General features: G+C 39.4%; 1 protein-coding gene across 22 annotated transcripts in view; it reads right to left on the bottom strand.

Annotated features, from left to right (window-relative positions):
* The window catches only part of SUGCT (succinyl-CoA:glutarate-CoA transferase), a 643,257-nt gene that overhangs the window by 547,156 nt on the left and 68,440 nt on the right, over positions 1-27,661 (bottom strand). For 18 of the 22 annotated variants that reach the window (XR_014833261.1, XR_014833260.1, XR_014833259.1 and 15 more), the window contains one exon: positions 6,094-6,237. The exons of the other annotated variants lie outside the window; for them this stretch is intronic. Coding sequence is in view for 15 of the 18 variants with exons in the window: in XM_085004905.1 (XP_084861031.1) it covers positions 6,094-6,237 (144 nt within the window). In the remaining 3 variants the exon portion in view is untranslated. The remainder of the gene's footprint in view (positions 1-6,093; positions 6,238-27,661) is intronic. 22 annotated transcript variants of the gene reach the window in all.

Raw genomic sequence — 27,661 nt, forward strand, 5'->3', positions numbered from 1 at the left:
AAAGTTTATCCTTAAATTGTGCTACAATAATGAATTAAAATTTTATCTATCCTAAATATGAACAATATACAAACACAGCCAAAAAAAGATGTGAATCACAAATGCCAAAACATTCTATCGGTGAAAATAATTACTAAAAAAACTAACTCATTGTAGCAGTAATTAGGGTAGCCTGGTTGCAATTAAGTACAGGAAGGATATTAAAACTTCCAAAAGATATTTCTGTAAGCCACAACAGAAGAATAAGGGTAACAGAATAACTGGAACCACATCCAAACCCACTTCCTCGTTATTTGCCAGTATCATCTAAAGAATACTGTTTAGATGCTGACGTTAGACAATCTTCAGTTGACACTTTAAATCATATTAAGACTAAAAAAAAAATCAAAGAATTTCAGGACAAGGGTTAAAAGTTTACAGCCTTGAAACTACAAAAAAATTAGTGCCCACTGCAAACCACATCCCGGCAACTGTCATGTCTCTACAAGGAATGGTTTTGTTGTGGTTGAAGCAATCATCTCTGAGTTAATAATTAGCTACTATTCAAATCAAGTGTAATCTGTCTATTGTACACTAGATCACTTTTAAGAGAGGGGAACAAAATTTCATTTTTAGCAACTGATGTTGAATGTTATAATCATTCATTTGTCATCCTATGCAATGCAATCAAAATGAGTAGAAAACTATGTTTTTTACCACTGCAGTCATTTTCCAGGCAGCTGAAATTAAGTTCAAATGTTATCCGCTTAATGCAAGTGAACATTATACAAAAAAAGAAAATGAATACATTTTTTAAAAGGTGAGGTTTCCTATTATGTTACTTTGAAAAGTATCTAGAAATAGCACTTCCCATTTACATAAAGCAGATTTTAATCATTTTGTGGTTTGTTTTTTACATCTAAAACCTATAAATGTTACCTAAAATTAAAAGACTTGGTGAAATTAGTTAAGATGTCTCTACGATGAAAAGTTAAAATAACTATGATAATAAAATGATGTCAATAACCATCTTTTTCATCTCAGCACATTTCCAACATTGTGAAATATTGTTTCAATAACCTAATAAAACTAATGCTACTCAAAAGTAGAAGACTTTCTAATATGCAAGGAATTTTTGATACCTTATGTTTCACTAGACCCTCTAAACAACCCAGTTTGTTAATATAGTGAACACTTGTTGCTTGGCTTCCCAACATCCTTTTCTGCTTCCTCTGGCCAAAGAACAAGTATGCTATTCTTTGAGGAAATCACCTCCCCAGTCACAGCCATGGGGTTGGGGTGGAGTCAACTCATTCCTTGTAAAAGGAAAGACTTGAGCCAAGCAGTACACTTTATCTTAAGGGGTTCATTGGTTTGTTCAGGAGGAGTCCCTTAACCAACAGTCACAGTCTTGGGCTCTAAGAAAGGGCGCTTCCTTTATCTTCCATGGGAACTCCTGGAAGCTTCTGAAACTTTCCTAGGTGGTACAGGGGAAAGGCCTAAGATCTGGAATGGTAATTGGCTGACAGCTTTAGCGCCACACAATGAAGGATGGAGAAAAAGGAAGAGACAAGGATAAAGGCAGAGAGTACAGACTAGGATTGAAAACGGGGAAGAAAAGAAAGACAAGTGAGGAAAGACAGAGAAAAGAGACGCCCAAGGCTGGAGAAACACACACGGAAGAAAAGAGTCCAGAGCCAAACCGCGCAGAGGCAACGAATCAAAGAAAAACGGTTTAGGGTGTGGTGGGTTCAGAGAATGAGGCCCTCATCGCCCCCTGTGCTGCACTTCAGGAAGGTTGCAGCATAAATTATTGCCTGTACACTCCCTTTTGAAACCTTCCAATACTGTTCACAGCTCAGAGGTTATTCTTTGTTTTGGGGGGGTTTGTTTGTTTGTTTTTGTCTTTTGTCTTTTTAGGGCCACACCCTCGGCATATGGAGGTTCCCAGGCTAGGGGTTGAATCGGAGCTGTAGGCGCCGGCCTACCCCACAGCCACAGCAACACCAGGTCCAAGCCCAGATCCAAGCTGCAACTTCGACCTACACCACAGCTCATGGCGACGCTGGATCCTTAACCCACTGAGCGAGGCCAGGGATTGAACCTGCGTCCTCATGGATCCTAGTCAGATTCGTTTCCACTGATCCAGGAGGAGAACTCCTTAGAGGTTATTCTGAAAGTGGCGGTGGTAGCAAGCATCCAAGGAGACACAGTCTTTGGTTGAAAAGACCATCACCTAACAGAATTTATAGATAGAGAAACAGAAGCTTTAAAATATTAAAATCCAGATTCCTAAGCATGACATATGAGGCCCAACCACTTTCTGTAACCCTGTTAGCGAACCACGGGGAACTACATGTCACCTCCGACCTTCCCACACGACTTAGATGGCTCTACCAGCAAACCCTGAACAGCAGACGTGCTGCTTCCCACTCCAAGCCCACCCAACACAGAGCCTGGGACACAGCGAGTGCTCAGTCGCCTGGAGCTGAAACAAAAAACCCAGTCATCCCATGACTCCAAATGCGATTCTTCTCAAAATGCTCCTATTTCAACAAGCACACCCGTCCGTCGGGTTAAATTCCATGGCAGTTCTCCCTCACTGGGTCTAAACACGACAATGATCCATGGGCCCCTTCACTGCATGTCCGCACTGCGGCTCTCGGCAGGCTTGTGAGATGTGGGGGCAGGCTTTCGGGGTGCTTCCTTGCTGTGGAGTGCTCTTGTGCTTCCTCTGCCTCTGACTCGCGTTGCCCTCTCTCCTTTAGCTTCACCGTAGGACAGCTGGAGCCTGCCTATCCTCCACTGCCGAAGCTTTTCCTTGATTAAGGAGGGAAAAGAGAGCCACGCAGGATGCCAGCAGCAGAGTCTTGCTGTGACCCTGCTGCTCAGGCACGTCAACCTCCATTAGCTTCAGTGTACTTATAAGTAAAACAGGGATAGAAATTCCTGATCTATCTACCTACCACAAATGATAATTATGAGAGTCAAATAAATTAGCAGGTGTGTAAGTGAAAACCTCTAAAATAAGGCACAATAGATCTTTCTTGTAAAAGGTAGTTAATGACAATGGCCAAGGTATGAAAAGAACATAAAATGTGGTATGTACCTACAGTGGAATACTACTCATCCATAAAAAAGAAGGAAATCTTGCCATTTTCAACAACATGGATGGCCGTTGAGGGCATTTTGCAAAGTGAAATAAGTCAGATAGAGAAAAACAAATACCAGGTGGTCTCGCTTACATGTGGAATCTAAATGTTTTTATTTTTATTAAAATCATATAAACCAAGCTCCTAGATACAGAGAACAGTCTGGTGGTTGCCAGAGGTGAGGGATGGAGGATGGGCAAAAACGGGTGAAGAGGGTCAAATGTACTAAACAGCAGCAATTACATAAATATGTCACAGGAAAGGAATGCACATGGTGACCATGATTAACGATGCCACACTGCACGTTGGAAAGGTGCTGAAAGAGCAGATCTTAAAAGTTATCACAAGAAAAAGAAATTCTGCAATTATACATGGTGTAGCTGCCAACTAGATTTCCTGTGGTGATCTTTCCACAACATACACAAACACCAAATCATTACGTTGAAACCAACATAATGTTAAATGCCCATTATGAAAAAGGTAGCTAATGAGTCTTAAATATCCTAATAATCTTAGCAATCTTTGACTGGATTAGCTATAGTACAATCGGCTAAATTACTGTTACTGTGTTTGCCAAAGGCAAATCATTTCATCATTAGTTGTTTGCTAAGTATCCGAAGTCAATGGTTTATTACATTTTTCTAATTTTCCCTAGCAAGTTTAAGGGTTATGAGGCATACCCACTGATAGCAGTGGTTCTCTGACTGATCTCAAAAGACTGGTAAACTTGCTATTTGTTAAATACTGGGCTGGGCTTTGAGGATACCCCTGTATCCTGTAAAACTAAGAACAAACATCATTCCTATACACCTGCAACTTACCGCTTCAAGGTGGAACGTGACAACAAATATAAACACACCTCCAAAGGAGGCATGAGCTTGCATATTCTGTACTCCCACACTGAAACTGCCCTACCAAAGATTCTACTCACCTCCACTCCTACCTCCATGCAGCCATTTACCTCCAGTCTGTGCAGCACTATGTTAGGTGCTAGAAGAGAATTAACTCTATAATACTCTAAGGATTTCTTCCAAAGCTAAGTAATTCATCATTGACAGACTATAAGAAAAGCAGTCTAGGCAGAGATCAAGAGCCCTAAGTAGAGTCCCAAATACAGGACTGGCTACGTAACTGTTGAGGACCAGTGCAAAATGAAAAATGAGGGGCCTCTCCTGAGAATCTCAAGGCAGTAACAGCAGAGCATGCAAATTAAGCCCAGTGTCCTCTGTGCCTGCACAGGTCACACACGCGTGGCTTTCGTGTCTACAGGATGTGCAACTTTTACCTGCTTCGCCCACCACAGGTTCCTGATAGCTACAAAATCAGGGGAGAGAGAAAAGACTCAGCTTCTTCCCATAACTAACATCTGTTTCTCTGTTAAGGAGCTAGATCATTCATTTGGAGAGAGTTCTTTTACCCTTTTATACAGCCATTAAAATTCTGACTGTCGCTCAAAGCTAGTGTTGAAAATCCATTCATAGTATTTCACCTTCAACAATATTAATGTTTTTTACCTCTATACACCCCTTAATTTTGTCTAAAAGGAAAAAAACAATCTCCAGAACGAGGCTCCAAAGTTTATTGTTTTCCTGTGTATGCCATTTAAATCTGAAATTCCCAACTGAGATCTCTACCTATAAAATAAATTTTTCCACATAGAATAACTCCGTACACAAATCAGATATTCTCTTTTTCCTATCCCTGAAAAATTACTCATTTAGAATCAACTTCCACATACGGTACAGCATCTAAGTCTGATCCAATAAAAATGGAGATGAAAAATGTCAATTTGAGAGTGGGCTAACCCTTTTGTCCCACCAGCACGGTATTTAGCAAAACATAACTGGTCGCTAACTAAACCAAGGGTTCTTAATCTGGAGTCCATAGGGAGAATATTGGGGAGTAATTAACGTGAATGGGAAAAAATTATATCTTTATTTTCATTGACCACTAGCTAAAATCTAACATTTTCTTCCATTACGAATATAGGCAACAAACCACAGAAGTATTAGCAGTACCTAGATATGACCTGATCACCAGTAAATATTATACATATTTTCATATCATATTATGGTTATTGTAGATATCTGAAAACATCATTTGTGCAAAACACTACCTCAAAATTGCAAGTTATTGGATCTAAATAGATCTTCTGGTTTAATGTATTAGTAAATACTCATATGTTATTATAATAAAAAACTGGTTTTTACATTGAAATAACCATATAGCAATATAATTGTCTATCTTTGTAATCCTAAGGATCTCTTTCTAAGCATTTAAAAACCTAATTCTGAGAAAAGGTCCACAGACTTCGCCAGACTAGTAGAAGGGTCCATAGCACAAAAAAAGATGAATAAACTGGTACAGAGTTGACGAGACAATAAAACAGAAACAACTGTACTTCAGTCTCAAAATCAGACCTATTTTAACAAAAACAGTTTAAAATTCTGGTTCAACAGCAACGTCTACATTATGACAAAAATGGTCCATTTATTTTAATATGACAACATCAAGAACCCCAATACAGAACAGCTTTTGCTGTTGTTTGTGGGAGATTCTTTCTGCTGTTTTGTTTTTTGGTTTTGCACATGTGACCATAGAATTTGATATGAAAAAGTATGACCCAGATACATGTTTTTACACCATTATCTAAAATGTTACTTGGGGAGTTCCCTTCGTGGCTCAGTGGTTAACTAACCCGACGAGGATCCATGAGGACGTATGTTCAATTCCTGGCCTTGCTCAGTAGGTCAAGGGTCCGGCACTGCCGTGAGCTGTGGAGTAGGTCATAATGTGGCTTGGACCCGCGTTGCTGTGGCTGTGTTGTAGGCTGGCAGCTGTAGCTCCGATTCGACCCCTAGCCTGGGAACCTCCATATGCCACGAGTGTGGCCCTAGAAAAGACAAAAAAAAAAAAAAAAAGAAGAAGAAGAAGAAAAGAAAAATGTTACTTGGGTTAGTACCTGGGATGACAGTAGGTTACAATCAATGAAGAGTCCTTTTCCGGTTTTATATCTTTGTATCAATCCAGCCATAATGGCTCCATAAGCATAAAGGCCAGTGGCAAGATCGGTCATGGCCACGCCTGGACGAACTGGATCTCCATCCTGATTTGAGGGTTGGGGTGAGAAAAATGAAATAAAACTTAAAATTAAAACCATCATTCGATTTCTCAAATATTCTAAAATCAAATAGAAGAAAGCATTGTATCTGATGTGCACACACATAAACACTCACACACACACAAAGAAATGCAATAAACCGCCATTGTAGATATGTTAGTGGTGATGATACATGTATATTTATTCCTCAGCCACCTCCTACCAACCAAAATGAACCAAATCAAATGAAAGAGAAAGACTTTCAGAAACACGTCTGAAGTTTCTTCTTAATACATTTTACCATGTTTATATCCAAAAAGTACGTAACCGAATTTTGATGTAAATGAGTTAATCTATTGGCGAGGAATGAGTTAAAGCAGCAGAGTTTTTGCCTGATGGGTAGGAGATCCTCCCAAAAAAGGAAAAAGGCAGAAGACCTGGTCTAATCTCCTTATAAGCATGCTAATAATTGGCAAATATACTAGTGGTGTTTGCTTTTTAAAAGGGGGGAGAGAGTATTTATCTACAAAAGGCTTTTAGCAGGATACTCCTGGTTTAGAATTACTATAGTAAACAAACCTAGAATCTACAGATTTATGGAGCATAAGGCATGAGCTGTGCAACTCTCTGGGTATAAAATGGAAACGTTTCACAGCCCACCCGTTTTGTGTTATATGAGGCAAAAGCCACATACCTCATTTAAGATCTGATCTGCTGCACTGGGACTGGGAATTTTGTCATTGTGAGCAGAAAGGTTCTGGGGGCCTCTCTCAATGGCCAGAAGCTCCTTCTGCTCCTTCTGGCTCTTCTGACTCAATGTATCCTCAAGGTTACCGGTAAAACTCAATACTGACCAACATCTCCAATTCATGTTGGTCTGACTTAACCATCCCACCCTTGACCCATATGTAAAGATATTAGAACAGTACCAGGCCAACAATAAACACCCTATCAAAATTTTTGTCAACATTATTATTAATCTGTTGTATCAGACAGTCCCTGTTTTTCACTACCTTGAATTCTGCTAAGTCTTTCATTGCACATAGGACCTAAAAAACCTACATTTCACATTTCACTTGGTTAATACATTCACTCATTCACTTCCGTATTCATGAATTCAAGCTGCTGTTCAGTTTCAGAAGCTAATTTTGCCTTTTCTGAAGCCCATACATAAACTGTGTGAACCATCTTACAAGATAGCTGAATATGTTAGAAGCAAGTAATTGAGACTGTGTAATAACTAAACTTTTTTTCCCTGCTTTTCAACACAATTTCAAGGAAGATATTGCCATAAAAATTGGAAACTTCTGAGAGCTTCTCTTATTACTGGCAAAACTTGTAGTGGTATGAATCCATAAATTTAAAATTAATATTGTCACTTGGGTTTAAGATTATTTAACACATTAAAAATAAGAGGCAAATTCAGGGAGTTCCCATTGTAGCTTAGTGGATTAAAAACCCGACATAGTGTTTGTGAGGATATATGTTTGATCCATAGCTTCACTCAGTGGGTTAAGGATCCAGCATTGCCCCAAGGTGAGGTATAGGTCCCAGATGCAGCTCAGATCCAGTGTCGCTGTGGCTGTGGAGTAGTCCGGCAGCTGCAGCTTCAATTCAAACCCTAGTCTGGGAACTTCCATTTGCCACAGGTGTGGCTGTAAAAAGAAGAAAAAAACATGAGAGGCAAATTCAAATTTAAGTTTATAGAATCACCTTCTCAGTATAATATTAATATAATCTATTTCTCTGCTATATTTCTCAGACCAATCAGAATAAATAACATAATAAATCCTTTACATTTATATTTTAAATTTCCTGAAAAGTGGAGATTATACCTAATATTCCAAAAACATATTACGTTATCCAGAATAGTAGTGTGAGATGTATGAACATTAAATAAACACTGTCATCCATATATTAAAGACAACATTGCCACTATTAAAAATGACCACTTGTGCCAAATGAAATACACAAAGAAGCTTTCTAACACTCTTGAGATTCAAAGACACAAATAGGCTGGAAATCAAAGCATGGGAAAAGATGTATCATGCAAACAGCAGCTATAAGAATACTGGAATGACTATTCTCATATCATATGAAAATAGACTTAAAACAAAAAAAAAGTTACTAAAGAAAAAGAAATTTTTATAGTGAAAAAAGAATCATGCATCAGAAAGATATAACAATTACAAGCATACATGTACCCAACAAAAGAGCCACCAAAATACAAAAAGTGAAAGTGACAAATTTGGAGGGAGAAATAAACCCTTGGAGAATAATAGCAGGGATGTCAGTATTCAAATATGAAGAGTGAACAGAACAACTAGATAGAAGACCAAAAGCGAAATTTTTAAAATTTAAACAAAGTTATAGACCAAATATATGTACTAGATACCAAAGTGCACATTCTCAAGTGCATGCAGAACAGTCTCTTGGACAAACCATATCCTCGGCCATAAAACAAGCTGAAATAAATTTTAAATAGTGAATTCATAAAAATATGTTCTCAGATCACAATGGAATAAAATCAGAATCAGTAACAAGCACATTTTGGAAATTTAAAAATATGTAGACAGTAAACAACATACTCCCAAACCACCAATAAGTAACAAAGAAAATCACATAAGAAACTAGAAAACATTTCAAGATGAATGAAACTAAAGGCACAACATGGTCATATATATGGATGTAGCTAAAGCAGTATTTGAGGAAAATTTAGAACGGTAAATACCTATTTTATGATGTTATTTTGTTTGTTTTTGTAAATACCTATTTTAAAAAGAAGAAAGATCTTAAGCAATCACCTGCTCGCCACCTCAAGGCACTGGAAAAATAAGAGTCAACTAAACCCAAGGTAAGCAAAAAGAAGGAAATAACACAGAGCAAAAAGTAATAAAATATAGAAGTCCAACAGAGAAAATCAACAATATTAAAAGTTGGTTCTTGGAGAAGATCTATTAAAACTGACAAACCTTTAGCTGAACTGTCCAAGAAAAAAAGAAAAGATTCAAATTACTGGCATCATGAATGAAAAAAGGAATGTTTATTTAACAATCTTGCAGAAATAAAAAGGATTATATGGCAATACAATGAAAACCGTATACCAACAAATTTGATAACCTAGATGAAATGGACAGATTCCTTAAAAGTCTGAAACTAAAAAATAAATAGAAAAACTGAATGGGCATATTACAATTAGAGGAATTAAATTAGTAATCCCGAAGCTGCCAACATCAACAACAAGACTTTTTTAGCTTGATGGTGAATTCACCTCTTTACAAAGGCTCTTCCAAAACCTGGAAGAGAAGGAAACATTCCTCCACTCATTCCATGAGTCCAGGAAAAGCTGAGGCCACCCACGGTGGTGCAACAAGATCTGCAGCATCTTGGGAGCACTTGGACTCAGTTCGATCCCGCAGCCCTGCACAGTGCGCTAAGGACTCAGCTGTGATCCCCAGCCCTGCACAGTGCGTTAAGGACTCAGCTGTGATCCCCAGCCCTGCACAGTGCGTTAAGGACTCAGCTGTGATCCCCAGCCCTGCACAGTGCGTTAAGGACTCAGCTGTGATCCCCAGCCCTGCACAGTGCGCTAAGGACTCAGCTGTGATCCCCAGCCCTGCACAGTGCGCTAAGGACTCAGCTGTGATCCCCAGCCCTGCACAGTGCGCTAAGGACTCAGCTGTGATCCCCAGCCCTGCACAGTGCGTTAAGGACTCAGCTGTGGCTCAGATCTGATCCCTGGCCCTAGGAGCTCTGTATGCTGTGGGGCAGCCAAAAACAAAAAAACAAAAAAAAAACAACCCAAGGTCAACCCACACAAAAACATCGAAATAAAATAAAACTACAAACCAATATCTCTGTTTGTTTTTCTTTTTAATTATTTTGTAAACCAATATCTCTTATAAATGTAAACACATAAAATATCTTCAGTGAAATACTAATAAACTGAATCCTTCAACGTATAAAAATGATTATACATGATTATACAATCCCATGATCCTCAACTGGGATTTTTCCCAGGAATGCAAGATCAGTTTAACACCTAAAAATCAATCAACATACACATTTGATAAAATTCAACCCCTTTTACGATAAAATAATCAACACCAATATGCTTGGAATAGAAGTGAAGTTCTTCAATCTCAAAAAGGGCACATGTGAAAAAAAACCACAGCTAACATCACTCTTAAAGATGAAAGAGTAAATGCTTTCTGCCTACCATTAGGAAAAAAACAAGGATGTCTGCTCCATCACTTCAATTCAACATGATACTGGACATTTTAGCCAGTGCAATTAGAGAAGAAAAAGAAATAAAAGAAACCTAGACTAGAAAGAAAGAAGTAAAACTATCTCTATTTGCAGGTGACATAATTTTATATACAGAAAATCCTAAGGAATCCACTAAAAAAAAAAACCTCTTAGAACTAATAAGTGAATTCAGCAAGTTTGCAAGATACAAGGCATTATACAAAAATCGATTTCATTTCTACACAGTAACAATAAGCCAAAAAAGAAATTAAGAAACATTTTCATTTATAATAGCATCAGGAAGAATAAAATACTTAAGAATAAATTTAACAAAAGAAATCCAAACTTATACTCTGAAAACTACAAATTATTATTGAAAGAAATTAGAGAAGATGTAAATAAATGGAAAGACATCCCCACTAACCTAAAGACTTAAAATCATTAAAATTCCCATACTCCTCAAATTGATCTACGGATGCAATTTCACCTAGCAAATCCTAGGTGCCTTTTTCGCAGAAATAAAATCTTACTCTAAAATTCATGTGGAAATTCCAGGGACAAAGAATAGCCAAAACAATAAAGAAAAAGAAGAACAAAGGTGGACGACTTTGTTCCTTCCCAATTTCAAAACTTACTACTATTATAAACAAGGCAGCATCGTTTTGGAGTTCCCATCGTGGTGCAGTGGTTAACGAATCCGACTAGGAACCATGAGGGTGTGGGTTCGGTCCCTGCCCTTGCTCAGTGGGTTAACGATCCGGCGTTGCCGTGAGCTATGGTGTAGGTTGCAGACGCGGCTCGGATCCCGCGTTGCTGTGGCTCTGGCGTAGGCCAGTGGCTACAGCTCCGATTCAACCCCTAGCCTGGGAACCTCCATATGCCGCGGGAGTGGCTCTAGAAAACGCAAAAAAAAAAAAAAAAAAAAAGGGCAGCATGGTTTTGGCAAAAGGCAGATATACAGACAATGGAAATTCTCGGACGTACCTTCAAATCATTTTTGACAAGCATACCAAAATAATTCAATGAAGAAGGAATGGTCTTCAAAAAATGGTGAAAGAATATGCAAAATAATGAAGTTGGTCTCCCTTCTTACACTATATACAGAATAACTCTAAATGACCCTGGACCTAAACATAAGAGCTAAAACTACAAACAAAAAGAAAATATAGGAGTAAACCCTTATGATCTTCAACTTGGCACTGACTTCTTAGATATGACACCAAATAGCAACAAAAGAGAAAAGCAGATAAAAGGAACATCATGAAGAAAAAAAAAAAAAAAACCATGTGTGTTTCAAAGTAAACCATCAAGAAGAAAATGAATAATCAAAAAATGGGAGAAATATTTTGCAAATCAGATACCTGATAAGGGAACGACTTATAAAGAATACTTGCAACTCAGTAAGACAAGTAACCATTTTTTTTAAACAGGCAAAGAATCTGAACAGACATTTCTCCAAAGAAGATCTACAAGCGGTCAAGTACATGAAGAGATGCTTAGCATAATCAGCCATCAGGGAAATGCAAATGAAAGCCACAATGAGCTTACGATTCAACAATAAAAAGACAAATAATCAATTTTAAAATAAGCAGAGGGTTTTAATACACATTTTGCCAAAGATATACCAATGGCCAATAGGCACATTAAAAGATGCTCAACATCATTAGTCACTGGGGAAATGCAAAGCAACCACAATAAGATACCACACATCACACCCACTCGAAGAGCTATCATGAAAAAAAGAAATCATAACAAATGTTAGCAAGGATTGAAAAAAAATCAAAACTCCTACACTGCTGGTGGGATTGTAAACTAGTGTGGTCACTGCGGAAAAAGACTGGCAGTTGTCACATGACCCAGAGACGTCACGTCTAAGTATATACCCAAGAGACTGAAAACATATGTCCTCCCAGAAACTGACGCCCCAGTTCTCTCAGCAGCATTATTCACAATAAGCCAGGAGAGGAGGCAGCCCAAATGGCAACTGACTGATAAAGTGTGGTACAGCCATATGATGGGATGTTTTAAGCAGTAAGAAGAAATGAAGTAAAAGAATGTATACCTGTATGTGTAACTTGGTCCCCATGCTATACAGTGAAAAAAAGATAAAAAGATAAAAAAAAGAAATGAAGTATGAATACACAATTCAACATGGAAGAATTCTGAAAACATTATGCTAAGAGAAAGAAACCAGTCACAAAAGGTCACACGTTAAAAGATACTATTTTTGTGAAACATCCAGAATAGGCAAATCCATAGAGAGAAAAAGTAGAACCTGGGGCTGCTGGGAGCAAGTAGGAATAGAGAGTACTTACTGTTAATGTGCCCAGGGTTTCTTTCGGGATGATGAAAATGTTCTAAAAATGACTGCACAATTCTGTGAATATACTAAAAAACACTGAATTGGGAGTTCCCGTCCTGGCGCAGTGGTTAACGAATCCGACTAGGAACCATGAGGTTGCGGGTTCGATCCCTGCCCTTGCTCAGTGGGTTAACGATCCGGCGTTGCTGTGAGCTGTGGTGTAGGTTGCAGACGCGGCTTGGATCCAGCGTTGCTGTGGCTCTGGCGTAGGCCGGTGGCTACAGCTCCGATTCAACCCCTAGCCTGGGAACCTCCATGTGCCGCGGGAGCGACCCAAGAAATAGCAACAACAACAACAACAAAAAAGACAAAAGACAAAAAAAAAAAAACACTGAATTGTACACCTTAAATGGGTGAATTATACGGCATATGAATTGTATCTCCATGAAGCTGTTGGCTTTTTGTTTTGCTTTGTCTTTTTAGGGCTGCACCCGCGGCATATGGAAGTTCCCAGGCTAGGGGTCAAATTGGAGTTACAGCTGCCAGCCTATGCCACAGCCACAGCAATGCAGGATCTGAGCCACATCTGCGACCTCACGGCAATGCCAGATCCTTAACCCTCTAAGCGAGGCCAGGGATCGAACCTGCCTCCTCATGGCTACAAGTTGTGTTAGGTACCACTGAGCCACAATGGGAACTCCCTGTTTTATTTTTAAAATACCCTTATAATGTTTGCAATTAAAACAGAAAAAGAGAAATAAAATAAAGTTTAAAAATCTTTTTAAAGGCCTGCTAAAGAACTTGTACTTAATGGAAACTCAAGAAGTTATATTTCATCCAAGGCTCTTTGGTAGCAATGATTAAAGAAGACATACCACTAGTTTTCTAGCATAACTCAGAGACAACTACACTCAGACTTTGGAAATCTCTTATAATCATATTCCTGTCATCTAAGAATTATGAGCATGCCAGAGAAATAAGGAAGTGAAAATAAATTACCATTTAGTAAGCGGGAAACCCACACTGAAGTGACGAATATTCCCGGGTGCAATCAGGCAGAGGAAGGCTGTGGGTGTGCATGGAATGAACTCCCTTCCACATCTGGAGCTCCATGGAGCCCAAAGCACTGTGTCCTCTCCTCAAATCTGGGATACGTGGAGTGGTACTTTTGATGTCAATGGGTATAGGGATGCATCTCTTAGAATCTTTGGCATTTTTTTGGCTATACCCACGGCACACAGTTCCCAGGCCAGGGATCAAACCCTAAGGCCACAGCAGCAGCCCAAGCTGCTGCAGGGACAATGCCCGATCCTTAAACCACTGAGCCATCAGGGAACTCCCCGTCACTCAGAATCTTTAGTAAAAATATATTTAAGATAAAATGGGTAATTAACTTACCTTGTTAAGCAATACGCCCCTAGAATCTCATCATAATTTGTTTGGAAGGAGAGTATTTAGACTGACATGTAGGTTTTTGGAAAGCAGGAAACATTTTTATTTTACCAACTTTTAATTATAAAAATTGCTCATTAAATGAGTTTTTTCATAGTCACTTAGAAGCCGCTTTAAATGTCTTTAGCACTTTTAATAAATTACATTGAATCCTTTTGTAAGAACACTTTGTGATGATTTTCCTATAAAACAAAAACGAGTGTGCCTCTCATCCACAAAGACACCAAAAAAAGAAGATTCTACTTCAGAGTTAAGACGTACAGTAACAGGGACAAAGTATAACGTAAGAATGTTAAGAGTTCCCCAGCCACTCACTTTCCAGACTCATTCACGTATTCCTCCACTCTCAGGGTTTCGAGTGTTACTCTCCTACACTTGGTCATCCCCCATCCATTCGTGCATCCAAAACTCATCACAAGTAAAACCTGAACATCAGCAGAAAACTAGTGAAATCGAGGAAGTGTGGACTTGAGTTAACCCTTGGTACCAATGTTGCTTTCGTAGTTGCGATCACTGCACTCTGATTTTGTGGAGCGTTAGCATTAGAGAAACTTGGATGAATGGAGTGGAACCTCCTCTACTACGTGACTCTTCCGCAAGTATAAAACTTTCAAACTTTAAAAGGTGACAAGTAGAACCTGAATCATTTCTTTAAAAAATAAAATTTGGCAGTTCTGAAATGGCAGAAATGTTTTAATGGTTTTCATTTTCAGAAAATTATGCAATCTAGAGAAGGGGTAAAAAATAGGCAACCACCTGCACAGGCGTTCATTTGTTTCCTTTATATCACAATCTGCTAAATTATGAAATTAAGAACTTTTAAAGATTATTTCCCACACAATTTAAGACTTTTAAATATTTCATTCATTTCTCCATATCTATCCCCACTACTTTCAGTCTGCCAAATGAAATAGATTTTTTTAAAAGGAAGGAAGGAAAGGAGAGAGGGAGAAAGAAAAATGATGTGGTTTTCTAAGTTTTATTAAAACCTTGTCTGGTTAAAAAGTTCATAAGAAACTTTAAATCAATTCTGGCAGATGTTTAATAAAGAGGCATGAATTTTGAAAAGTCACCAAGCATTCTTCTCCTTAATCGTATTACTCAACCTAATTACTTCATAAAACAACACAAAAATGTTAAAACTTTTTTTGAAGTAGTTGGCTTCCTTTCCAAAATAAAAGGTTATTCTTAAATGTATCCATGTCTCTATGTCACATTTTTATTTCATAATGAGTCATTCATTACACAAATGTAACCTACAGAAGATTTCATTTTTACTCTGGGGCACATGAATTTTTTAATGATCTGCTTTCTGAAATATGAACTCTTCTTCCAGTCACTGACTGCACAACTTTTGGAAAGTTCTTAGCCTTTGTTAAGTTTTTTTTCTCAATTGTAAAATGCTGGTAATAACAAAATCTACCTCATCAATTGGTATGAGAATTAAATAAGAAAAGATGTACAAAAAGCACTTTAGTTGGGGATCCAGGATTGTCACTGCTGTGGTACTGGTTCGATCCCTGGCCCCAGAACTTCCACATGCCACAGATGTGGCCAAAAGGGAGGGGGGGCACTTCATGAACGTAAAAAGCTGCACAAATGTGACTTCTTAGAAGATACTTGGTGTGGGATAGAAGACCCATCAGAAAGACTGGACAGTAACTCATGGGAACCTCGACCAAGAACAGAGGAAAGAGGAAACAGGTGCATTCCAGAGATACTTCAAAATGTGAATTCATAGATTTTGATAATTGATTGGGTGGGGAGGGGTTACAATTAAATCAATCTGGGGAAAAATCAACAGGAAATTAAGTTTCTTAATATGAAGGTAATATTTGGATTATGTAAGCCATGGTATGACTTGCAGCCCTAATTGGTAGGGAAAGTATCTTTAGGAGAAACAGAGCAGCATGGAGAAGAAAAAAACGGCATATTCAGGTCAAATGGAGATTGGGGTGCACAGGAAGGCACGGTCACCTGTCACGTCTTCACGCTTCACGAGCACGGACTCTGGAAGCGCACAGTATCTGAACCTTCTGTGCCAAAAGCAGGATCTTCGCGAACCATTCATTGATGTTTAAAACATGCTTATAGAGGCATGCACATCTACATTTTCATAGGGTAACATTTCCTTACATGAAGGAAATTTTGTTTAATGGCTAAAATGCTGAACTCAAAGCTGCAGATTCTATTCACAGATGTCTTCACTTTTCCACCTACACAGGCATAACGGAATGGATCTGAGCCTCAGTGACACATCGGACCCATCATTCATCACTAAGGACGCAGCATTTGCCCTCCAAGCTAAACCACATCTTTTTAGAACTTGAAACAATGCTATAGTTAATCCCTAATCAGTGGAGGTACAGCAGTTAGGAGATCCGTCAGCTACGGACTGGCACACAGAGCCATGCTAAGAGAAAAGCATGCTAGCACTGTAACGCACTACAGTTAGGCCATTAGTGTTGGACCGGACCAACAAGAGAAAGTCTTTAGATGTTTCACCTAGAGACTAAAGCAGAAAGATCATTTTTCTTAATCACATCCTGACAGGTTCGAAATTCCAGCCCGCCCCTCACCCACTCACCTCCTTTGCAACCGTGGCAAAGCACAAGTCATCAGTCAAAACACAACAAAGTGGCATATGCCAGGAGGAGGAAAGTAAAGAAAGATTTAAGAAAATGAGAGAGAGGTGGTACACCTGCCACATCAGATATGCAACTCAAGAGAAAATAGAACAAACTGACCTGTGCCATTCCCTGGACCCCATATAGATGCTTGCTTACCTAACGCTAAGAATTGCTTTCTAATGCCAGATTAAAACTTTCTGCCCTTCCAAGTTAGAGGGATCAGACTTACAGAATGTAACATTCTACACCACACTTTAAAATCAGTATCTGGAGTTCCTGTCATGGCTCAATGGTTAACGAATCCAACTAGCATCCGTGAGGATGCAGGCTGGACCTGACCTTGCTCAGTGGATTAAGGATCCAACGTTGCCCTGAGCTCTGGTGTAGATGACAGATGCAGCCTGAATCCCAAGTTGCTGTGGCTGTAGGCTGGCAGCTATAGCTTCAGTTCGACTCCTAGCCTGGGAACCTCCATATGCCCAGGTTCGGCCCTAAAAAGACAAAAGACAAATAAATAAAATAAAACCAGTATCTAACTAACTTTTTGCACAACGCTTAGGAAGAACCAATCCTAGCCATAGCTGAAGAACTAAGGAAGAGCCAGGTTAAGTAAATACCGTGAGATGTCACCAGCATTTAGTGGCTACGTAGAGAGGAGACCCCAAGTCACGTGACCCTGAATCCACTGCCTGCACCACACTACACTGTTCAATTGCCTTCCTTAAGGTTTCGTGACCAGGTTTGGATCCTAACTATTTTGTATTTTAATAAACCAGTAAGAAGCTATCACCAGGTCTCCTGCATATTCATAATATTATGTACAATTTCAGGCTTACCCTCACTGCTACATTTAACTCTCAATGAGAACGCTGTAAATACCAGTATTACCCCCATTTTACAGATTATGACATAAAGATCAGATGATAAATTAACTTGTCAAAGTCACAGAGAGAAAAAGTACAACTAGAACTAGAACTCAAGAATTCTGACCCCATGAAAAAAGTGGAAAAAGAATTCTGACCCCAAAGCTTCTTTTCTTTTTACTACCACCTTGCCTCCATATATTATTCTATTAAAATTCTAATATTCATCATCGCTCCTTTTCAGATAATCACTGCAAAGCAAACATTTTAAATGTGTGAGCTGATTGGTCATTTCTCTAACTACAATTAAGAAATGACCAGTCCTTGCAACTAGAGATTCTTCTCATACTAAGTCAGAAAAAGAAAGACAAATACCATATGATATCACTTCTAAGTGGAATCTAAAATATGGCACAAATGAACCTGTATACAGAACAGAAACCGACTCACAGGCCTGGAGAACAGACTTGTGGTTGCTAAGGGGGAAGGTAAGGGAGAAGAATGGACTGGGAGCTTGGGGTTAGTAGATGCAAACTATTATGTTTGGAGTGGACAACCAATGAGGTCCTGCTGCACAGCACAGGGAACTATATCCAATGACCTGTGACAGAGCACGATGGGAGATGGTATGAAAAAAAAAAAAAAGAATGTATATATATGTATGACTGTAAATCAAGTATAACAGAAAAAATAAAAATCTTTTTGAAAAAGATTTTAAAAAATTTTTTCCAAAGGAACGATCAGTCTTGATGTGGGATGGTTCGTTCTATACAATCTAAGTGAATGCCAAGCAATCTAATGCACCTACAGAGAGACATGCTTTGACTGCTCTTTCACTACTCTGAAAAATACAAAACAAAACCTTGTTCAGAAAACAACTGGAAGAATCAAGTCATTGGAAGCCTGCTCAATTAAAAATTAGACGGAACTACAAATTTTCAAAGATACCTTAACACACCACACACACTATTTTCTTGTTCAATGATTAAATACCATCTAAAACACTTAGACTTAGCTCCCACAGTGAGATGCCCCAAATAGCATTTGGCCTGGCTGTCCTCTGGAGTTTAAATAGAGTTAGACAGGGAGAAAATGGAATGGATAGTTAGGGAACTGTGATATTTTAAGGGATGGCCTAAGAAACAATTCGAAAAATCATTTTGCTTCTTTCCATGTTCCTCTTCAAGAAACTGTTTCCTGGTTGTAGTTTCAGTGCTATAGCTTTCTGTGCTGATGGACCAGAGAGAAGCAAAACAAATCTAAATATCGATGTTCCTAATTTCTGAGACAAAACAACTTTCACATCCACCAAGATCAGCATATAATCAACTCTACGTCTAGCAGGCCTCCTCTGAATTCAGTCTTGCGTATTCCGAAGGCAGCTCCAAACCCTTCCTCCAGACCTTAGTCAAGAGTGGTCTACTTCTGGGATAAGTAAGCTGTGCCTAGAAGCAGCAAAGTAGATGAACTCTTGAGGACTTTCCCAATCCTATAATTTTACCTCTTTAATTTAGTTTACATTTCTCATCAATAAATGACTCAAAGAACCACGCTATGGACTTTGAATGCAATTACTTGTGAATGAAAAATCTTTCTACATCAGTGTTACAAATTACCAATACAATTCTTCCTGAACCCTCCAAGATAAACTGGATAGAAATGTTCTAGGTAGCTGTGGTGACCACATGCGTGGAATTGCTAGAATAAGCCAAATAAATGCAAGAGATAATCTGGTTTAAAAAATTATTTTATTCCAGGAGATCCTGCTGTGGTGCAGTGGAAATGAATCCGACTAGTATTCACAAGGATGCGGGTTCAATCCCTGGCCTCGCTCAGCGAGTCAGGGATCCGGCATTGCTGTGAGCTATGGTGTAAGCCAGTAGCCATAGCTTCAATTAGACCCCTAGCCTAGAAGCTTCCATATGCCACAGGTGTGGCCCTAAAAAGAAAAAAAAAATTATTTTATTCCAGTTCAGTAATGACCAAAATTAGATAGAACCAGTGGCCTACTAAGGCCAGCATTGGACCATGATAATAAGCCATTGGCACATAGGAGAACATTAAACTTTCAGCTATCTGTGGCAGTACATTCATTTTATCCAAATCAATTATCAAGTCATTAAGATAACAAGTTTTAAAAGGTGGAGAATAATGGGAGTTCCCATCATGGCTCAGCGGAAAGGAATCTGACTAGTATTCATATGTGGATTCAAACCCTGGCCTCGCTCAGTGGGTTAAGGATGTGGCGTTGCCATGAGCTGCAGTGTAGGTCACAGACATGGCTTGGATCCCGCATTGCTGTGGCTGCAGTGTAGGCCGGCAGCTACAGCTCCAATTCAACCTGTAGCCTGGAAACTTCCATATGCCACAAGGACAGCCCTAAAAAGACAAAAAAAAAAGGAAAAAAATAAACGGTGAACATATCTTTTTTTACCTGCTCAAAACTGCTATCTAATGTATCAAGAGATAGCTTGCTCCGTTCCTTTTATTCTAGTTTTTCTTTGATAATTAGGTTCAGACACTGATAGGAGAGAATGTTTATACTGAGGTCATAAGGCTTAGCCCATAAACAGTTTTTGCCACAGGCAAATTTTTGCCAAGAAAAGATCAATTAAAGCTACAAAAAGTCCATAGTTACTAAGAGATTTCTCCACAAAGTGGGAAGATTGTGCTTAAATCCCTCTCTTCATGTAGCACAGCAGCATATGCTGCGACGCTGTGACAGACTGCATTTCCCAGAGACGGCTACCATTTCTCCCATCCCACATGCCCTTTGAAAACCTTGACAGTCTCTGCCCCCATGAGCAAGGGCAGGCTAACTCCTTTCCCTGAATCTGGGTGGGCTTGTGACCTGCTCATAACTAGCACAACGCTGCAGAGAGTTAGAGCAGTTAGAGCGGGATTCCCTCGACTACGCCATGAAACACAGGTAAGGGCGACTTTGCCTTGTTTACGGCAGCCTTTGTGTTGGTAGAGCCCTACCCCCATTGAAATAGTCTGGCTGTCCTGAGGAAGCCCAAACTAGCCATGCAGAGAGATGACATGGAAAAGCCCAGAGATTACGTAGAGAGATGCCTGGGAGCCCCAAGCTGCTCCAGCCCCCATGCGCCTGCTTTGATGGCAACTGCTTGAGGAACCCCAAGCCAGAACAACCCAACCAAGGCCTTCCCAAACTCCTGACCCACGGAAACTACAGTAATAAAGCAACGGCTCTTGTTGTAAGTCACTATGTTTCAAGGTGATTTCTAACACAATAATCGTGAGCAGAAGAGAGATGAAGGCTTACAAAAAACCAAGAAGTAAACTGATATATTCTGCAGAAAGAAAACCTAAGGGGGCGTAAAGGAAATAAACTACAGTTCTTGCCCCAGTTTTAGGTGTTCCAAGATCCCTCCAAAACTATAATGTAAAAATTCGATATGTTAATTTTCTAGAAGAGACTTCATCAAATTCTCAAAGAAGTCTATGACTCTTTTAAAATATATTAGAAATTGATTCATTATTTTGGAGAAGACTTTGGACCGACTCTCTTTGAAGCAAAGAATGAATGTGAGGGTATGATAAGAAAAGAGGCTGGAGAGTAACCAAAGACAAATCATGAAGGCCTGATATCACATCTAATGAGGTTAGGTTTATTTATTTGTTGCCCTAACAAAGACAGAAAATAACAGAAAGGTTTTGGGGGGGTCACTTTTACTGAATACAAATCACAATTATCACTGGTATTATTTTGTAGATTAGACAGGAGTGAGAGTCGTTAAGGTTTAAGATTCAAGGCAGGGAGTTCCCACCGTGGCTCAGCAGAAACAATTCAGACTAGTACCCATGAGGACCAAGGTTCGATCCCGGGCCTCGCTCAGTGGGTTAAGGATCCGGCGTTGCCGGTGCCGGTATAGGTTGCAGACACAGCTCGGATCTGGCATTGCTGTGGCTGTGGTGTAGGCCGGCAGCTACAGGTCTGATTTGACCCCTAGCCTGGGAACCTCCAATATGCTGAGGGTACATCCCTAAAGACAAAAAAAAGATTCAAAGCAGGATACCAAGTAGGAAATTACTGCAATTATTTGTGAAAAGAATCAGGGGCCAAACTAAGTCAACAGCAGCAGGAATGAAAAGACTGGACAAACGGTCACAAGAGTCAGAACACAGAACCAATGAGACTTAGCAAATATTTGGACAGAAGTTTAAGTTTCTGGGTTGCAGTTAATATAGTTCAGTTGAGACAGGATAAAGGGAAAGAGAAGTAAGTCTGATGAATACTTTTTTCTTTGTTTGTTCAACGTTAAAAGTGTATCCAGGTACTATGGAAGACAGTATGGAGTTTCCTCTGAAAACTACAAACAGAACTACCATATGTCCCAGCAATTCCACTCCTAGGCATATATCTGGACAAAACTATAATTCAGAAAGATACATGCACCCCTATGTTCTAGCAGCACTATTCACAATAGCCAAGGCATGGAAGCAACCTAATTGTCCATCAACAGCTGAACGGATTAAGATGTGGCATATATATATATATACACACACACACATACACATGCAGTGGAATGCTACCCAGCCATAAAAAAATGTAATAATGCCATTCGCAGCAACATGCATGCAGCTACAGATTATCATACTAAGTCAGTCAGAAAGACACAGAGAACAGACTTGTGGTTGCTGGCGGTGGGGGGAGGAAGTGAGAGGGAATGCAGGTTTGGGGTTAGTAGATGCAAACTATCACATATAGAACAGACAAACAACGAGGTCCAACTGTACAGCACAGGGAACTATATCTAATCCCCTGGGATAGACCATGATGGGAAATAATCTAAAAAAAAGAATGTGCATATATACGTATGTATGTACACATATGTATGTATACACATATATACACATATGTATGTATACACATATATACACATATGTATGACCAAGTCATTTTGCTGTACAGCAGAAATTGGCACAACATTGTAAATCAACTATACTTTAATTTTTAAAAAAAGAAGAAAAAGTGTATCCATACATTTAGGAATGTACAAACCTAAAACCCAATGGAAAAATAACTGGGTAGAAGATACAAATTTGAGAACCAAAACATTATACATGGTAATTAAAACCACAATAGGTTTGAGATACTATCTAGAAAGAACACAAAGAACAGTGCTACCCAATAGAAATAGAATGTGAGAAATATATAGTGTAATGTAACATGTAATAGAATATAATAGAAATATAACACGATAAAATTTTTTAAATTTTACTAGCCACACTAAAAAAAGTAAAAAGCAAACAGCAAATATTTGCTATTATTATTAGCACATAATAATCTAATACATAATTTAGATTTTAATAATATATTTCATTTAACCTAGTATATCTAAAATATTATATCAATGTGTAATCAATTTTTAATGATTAATGAGAAATTTTACATGATTTTTTCATTTATCTTTGAAATCCAGTGTATTTTTTATCTTTACAGCACGTCTCAGTTCCAACTTGCCACCTCTCAAGTGCTTAATAGTCCCCAGGTGGTTGATGGCTGCAGTATGAGACAGTATAAAAAAGTGAAAAGAAGAGATGAGGTCACAGAGAATTCTGGGTGCAATCCTGCTGAAAGCAGGCTGAGGAGGAGGGGCCGCGAAGAAGACTGGGAAGCAGAGAACAGGTGGATGGGAGGGACACGAGGAAAGGTTCTGGTATCTCGGGAGACAAGCAGGAGATACAGCCATCCCCGTCTACTGGCTCAAAGGTGAGATGAGAAAGGAACACTGCCCATCCAGAAGTCACTGGTGCCCTTCTCAGGAGTGATGTCACTGGTGAGGTGGCTGTGGAAGCCAGACTGCAATGGACTGAAGAAGAAACAGAAACTGCATGTCCGTTTTTCACAAAGTATCAACAGTATCTCATTACTTAGACCACTGACTCCAAAACCAGGCAGATCATCAGAATCATTCAGAAGGCTTTTCAAGAATAGAGATATGCACGTAACACCATCGCACGTTTCTGTTTCATTAGGTCTAAGATCTGGAAATGTATGTATTATTTAGAGTTCTCCCAGCAGTTCCAGTTTTCCTGGTCTACAGCAAAATCGGTGCTCCTGAACTTGGAAATCCTCAATTCAGTCGGGCTCCAAAAGTCTTGCAGGATCGCATCCTCCAGTGCACGACTGCAAAGTTTCTCAACACTTCCTAGCCCTCGGGACAGGAGTTAGGATTTACCAACACGAACGTGAGCTTTATTAAAAGTTCAAAGTTCTATACAACTCAACAGCAAAAAAACCAATCAACCAATGGAAAAATGGGCAAAAGACCTGAATAGACATTTCTCCAAAGATATACAGATGGCCAACAAACACATGAAAAAATGCTCAACATCGCTGATTATAAGAGAAATACAAATCAAAACTACCATGAGATACCACCTCACACCAGTCAGAATGGCCATCATTAATAAATCCACAAATGGCAAGTGCTGGAGGGGCTGTGGAGAAAAGGGAACCCTCCTGCACTGCTGGTGGGAATGTAAACTGGTACAGCCACTATGGAGAACAGTTTGGAGATCCCTTAGAAATCTATACATAGAACTTCCATATGACCCTGCAATCCCACTCTTGGGCATCTATCCGGACAAAACTCTACTTAAAAGAGACACGTGCACCCGCATGTTCATTGCAGCACTATTCACAATAGCCAGGACATGGAAACAACCCAAATGTCCATCGACAGATGATTGGATTCGGAAGATGTGGTATATATACACAATGGAATACTACTCAGCCACAAAAAAGGATGACATAATGCCATTTGCAGCAACATGGATGGAACTAGAGAATCTCATCCTGAGTGAAATGAGCCAGAAAGACAAAGACAAATACCATATGATATCACTTATAACTGGAATCTAATATCCAGCACAAATGAACATCTCCTCAGAAAAGAAAATCATGGACTTGGAGATGAGACTTGTGGTTGCCTGATGGAAGGGGGAGGGAGTGGGAGGGATCGGGAGCTTGGGCTTATCAGACACAACCTAGAACAGATTTACAAGGAGATCCTGCTGAATAGCATTGAGAACTATGTCTAGATACTCATGTTGCAACAGAAGAAAGGGTGGGGGAAAAAACTGTAACTGCAATGTATACATCTAAGGATAACCTGACCCCCTTGCTGTACAGTGGGAAAATAAAAATAAATAAATAAATAAAATAAAATAAATTAAAAAAAAAAAAAGTTCAAAGTTCTTCTCCTGCAACTATGTCTGCAGGCCAACTATGGATTATTTTTACCCTTGCTTATCCTCGATGTATAAAAGTAACAACTAGAAGACCAAAAGCACATCTGACTCTACTTAAGAGCACTGCTTTTACATGGTGTTAAATGTAAATATTAACCCCCCCAACGTTTTAGAACTTTTCATGCCTAAAGTGCTGTTTCCTCCTCCTTGAACATTCAGTGAAAGACAGAAATCAAACTATTTTCTTAAAAGTTAATGTGGAAACTCGTTCTCAGTTACAACCAAAGTTATGGATCTCGACAACCCGTCCAGAGGGCAAGAAGGATGTGGCTCAGAATCAAGACTACTGAGTTGAACCTTATTTCCCTTTATTTCCTCGAAGCTCCACATTGCCCTCTAGGGATCTCTTTAAGCTCCTCCTTAATAATCACTTTACCCTGATTTTACTCAGATAAAGTGCTGGCGGCAGAGGACACACTATGATTTCCTGTCCAGCCCAATCTCCTAGAGGAGACACTAACTCGGAATTTAAGCTCTCATTAACTATAAATCGAGACGCTCTATGGTTCAAATAGTAATTCAAGACACGCTGCGCCTTTCTTTTTACTGCGTAAAATTACAGTATGAATCAAACACTACAAAAAAGAAATTTTGAAAAAGAGAAATTGTATTGTATTAGTTTCCAGAATAAAACAGGACATAAAGGCTCCTAAAGCTGAAAAGCTCTCAAAAGATTGTTCGTTCCCACTTCCTGCCTTTCGGCAGGTAAACTGTTAAGTCATCCAGGAAGGTGCTTACCCCTCTCCCGTTAAAGATCTCCAGAAGAAAGGGAACAATTGTTAGTATCCAGTACACGCCTACACACTACCTCATTTAATCTGAGTACATCTTCCAGGATGCATGTTCGTGTTCTCATTTTTACAAACAAGCAGAAACGCAAAGCTCGGCGACGCTAAGCGGGACTCTGGGATTTCGAGCCGGGACGGGATGCATCCCCTCCGCCAAGTGCTGACAGAAACCACAGGACCTGCTCTTTGGGGACCACAGCGTTCAACGCCCTGGTGGTCAAAACACTGGTCGTGCACCTGTTTAACTAAACCTCTGACGGCGGTTCCACACCCTCCTCAAAACGGATGAAACCAGCCCTCAAATGGAATCATCATCTGTTTGCCTTTCTATGGCAAACAAATCCAGTCCCTACGGACGTTCTCACTCAAGAAACTATTTTATATCCCTGGGTAATGTTGGCCATTCTTTCTAGGATTTTCTCTGATTATAACACTTTTCAAAGCATGACAACTCAGAACGGACACAATGCTCTCAAAAGTAACTATTTGCTGAGATGTGGGGAAAAAGAGGAGGGTCTTTCTTTCATACGATTCAGAACAAAAACCTTAGGAAGAAACTTGTTTAAGTGCTTTTTAATCATTACTTCAAGCGGAGTCTTTTTTTCAAATATTTTTACCACGTTTTTCCGGTCACGATCCCAAAGTTCTCTACTCACAATTTCTGAGGATGAGATTGACATGAAGTGTTCTATCCTATAGAAAAGACTGTTGCTTCATGCATCAACCTCTTATCAAACCAAAGTGGAATCCTTAAAGATTCCAAATTCATACACAAATAATCAAGGAGCACCAACTCCAAGGGGATCTGTGTTATACTCTAGGGATACAAAGTAAGCATCCCTGGAAAAACCTATAGTTTCCAAAGGAGACAGTTTGGGGGGTGGTATGAAAACACTATAAAACTGGATTGTGATGATCATTGTACAACTATAAAAGTAATAAATTCATTAACTAAAAAAAAAACAAACAGAAGTAAGCACCCCAAAGATACTCTCTCTGAATTAAGCCACTTGTACTCTAGTCAGAGAGAGACAGACATATAAATAGCAAGATAATGGAAATTTAATAGGGGCATAGAAAAAGAAGTGGCAAACTTTCCCTAAAGAAGCTAAGAAAGAAACCACGTCCACAAAAGGTGAGCAAAAGCCCTGTATTATCTAGCTGGTGCTTTTAATAGGGGCACCATTGGCATTTTGGAGGCGAAATTTTAGATTCATGAACCAGTCCCATACCTTAAAAATGTTCACTCCTCCCTACCCCAAGCACTAAATGCTAATCACAGCCAACAATCCCACATAGCATTTCAAAACTTCCCTGGAGTGGGAGTGAAGACTCCCACCCCCGGATAAAAACCACTGCTAGAGCACAGGATACCTCGAGCTTAGAAATGACACAGTGAAGAGACCCATTGCCAACTTCTTCTGCTACAAGCACAGTTCTGCATTCTATTAAAATAAGTTCGAGTTACCTAAACTTCAAAGGGAACTGTGCTTCTTTATCAGTTGAATATTCAGGATTCAGACTGTTACTTAGCTTTTAAATGTGTGTGAGATCCGTCATAAACAAAGCTTATCTTCACGTGATGAAGTTACAGTTGCTCTACCAGAGCTACGGCCACCCACGGCTGCCTTTGTAAGGGAGGCGCTCCATCCTACACAACCTCCCCCGTCCCGTGGCCACCGACTCCTGAGGCTCTATCGGTGCTCTACTATGATGCCCACAGCCAGCCTTGCCACTGCCAGCAGAGAGGCCTGTCATTCAAGCTCCAAATCTAGCTTTAGTTCACTTTCTTCCTTTAAAAGAGGTAAGAGAGGGACTTGGGAGCCCATTATTTGCAAGGATCTAGCTTCGTTCTATTGGATGGAC

This window comes from Sus scrofa, chromosome 18 (assembly GCF_054392235.1).
Source record: "Sus scrofa isolate SSC_HxYL_T2T_F1_AM1 chromosome 18, Sscrofa_HxYL_maternal_Yorkshire_Landrace_v2.0, whole genome shotgun sequence".
NCBI classification, from domain to species: domain Eukaryota; kingdom Metazoa; phylum Chordata; class Mammalia; order Artiodactyla; family Suidae; genus Sus; species Sus scrofa.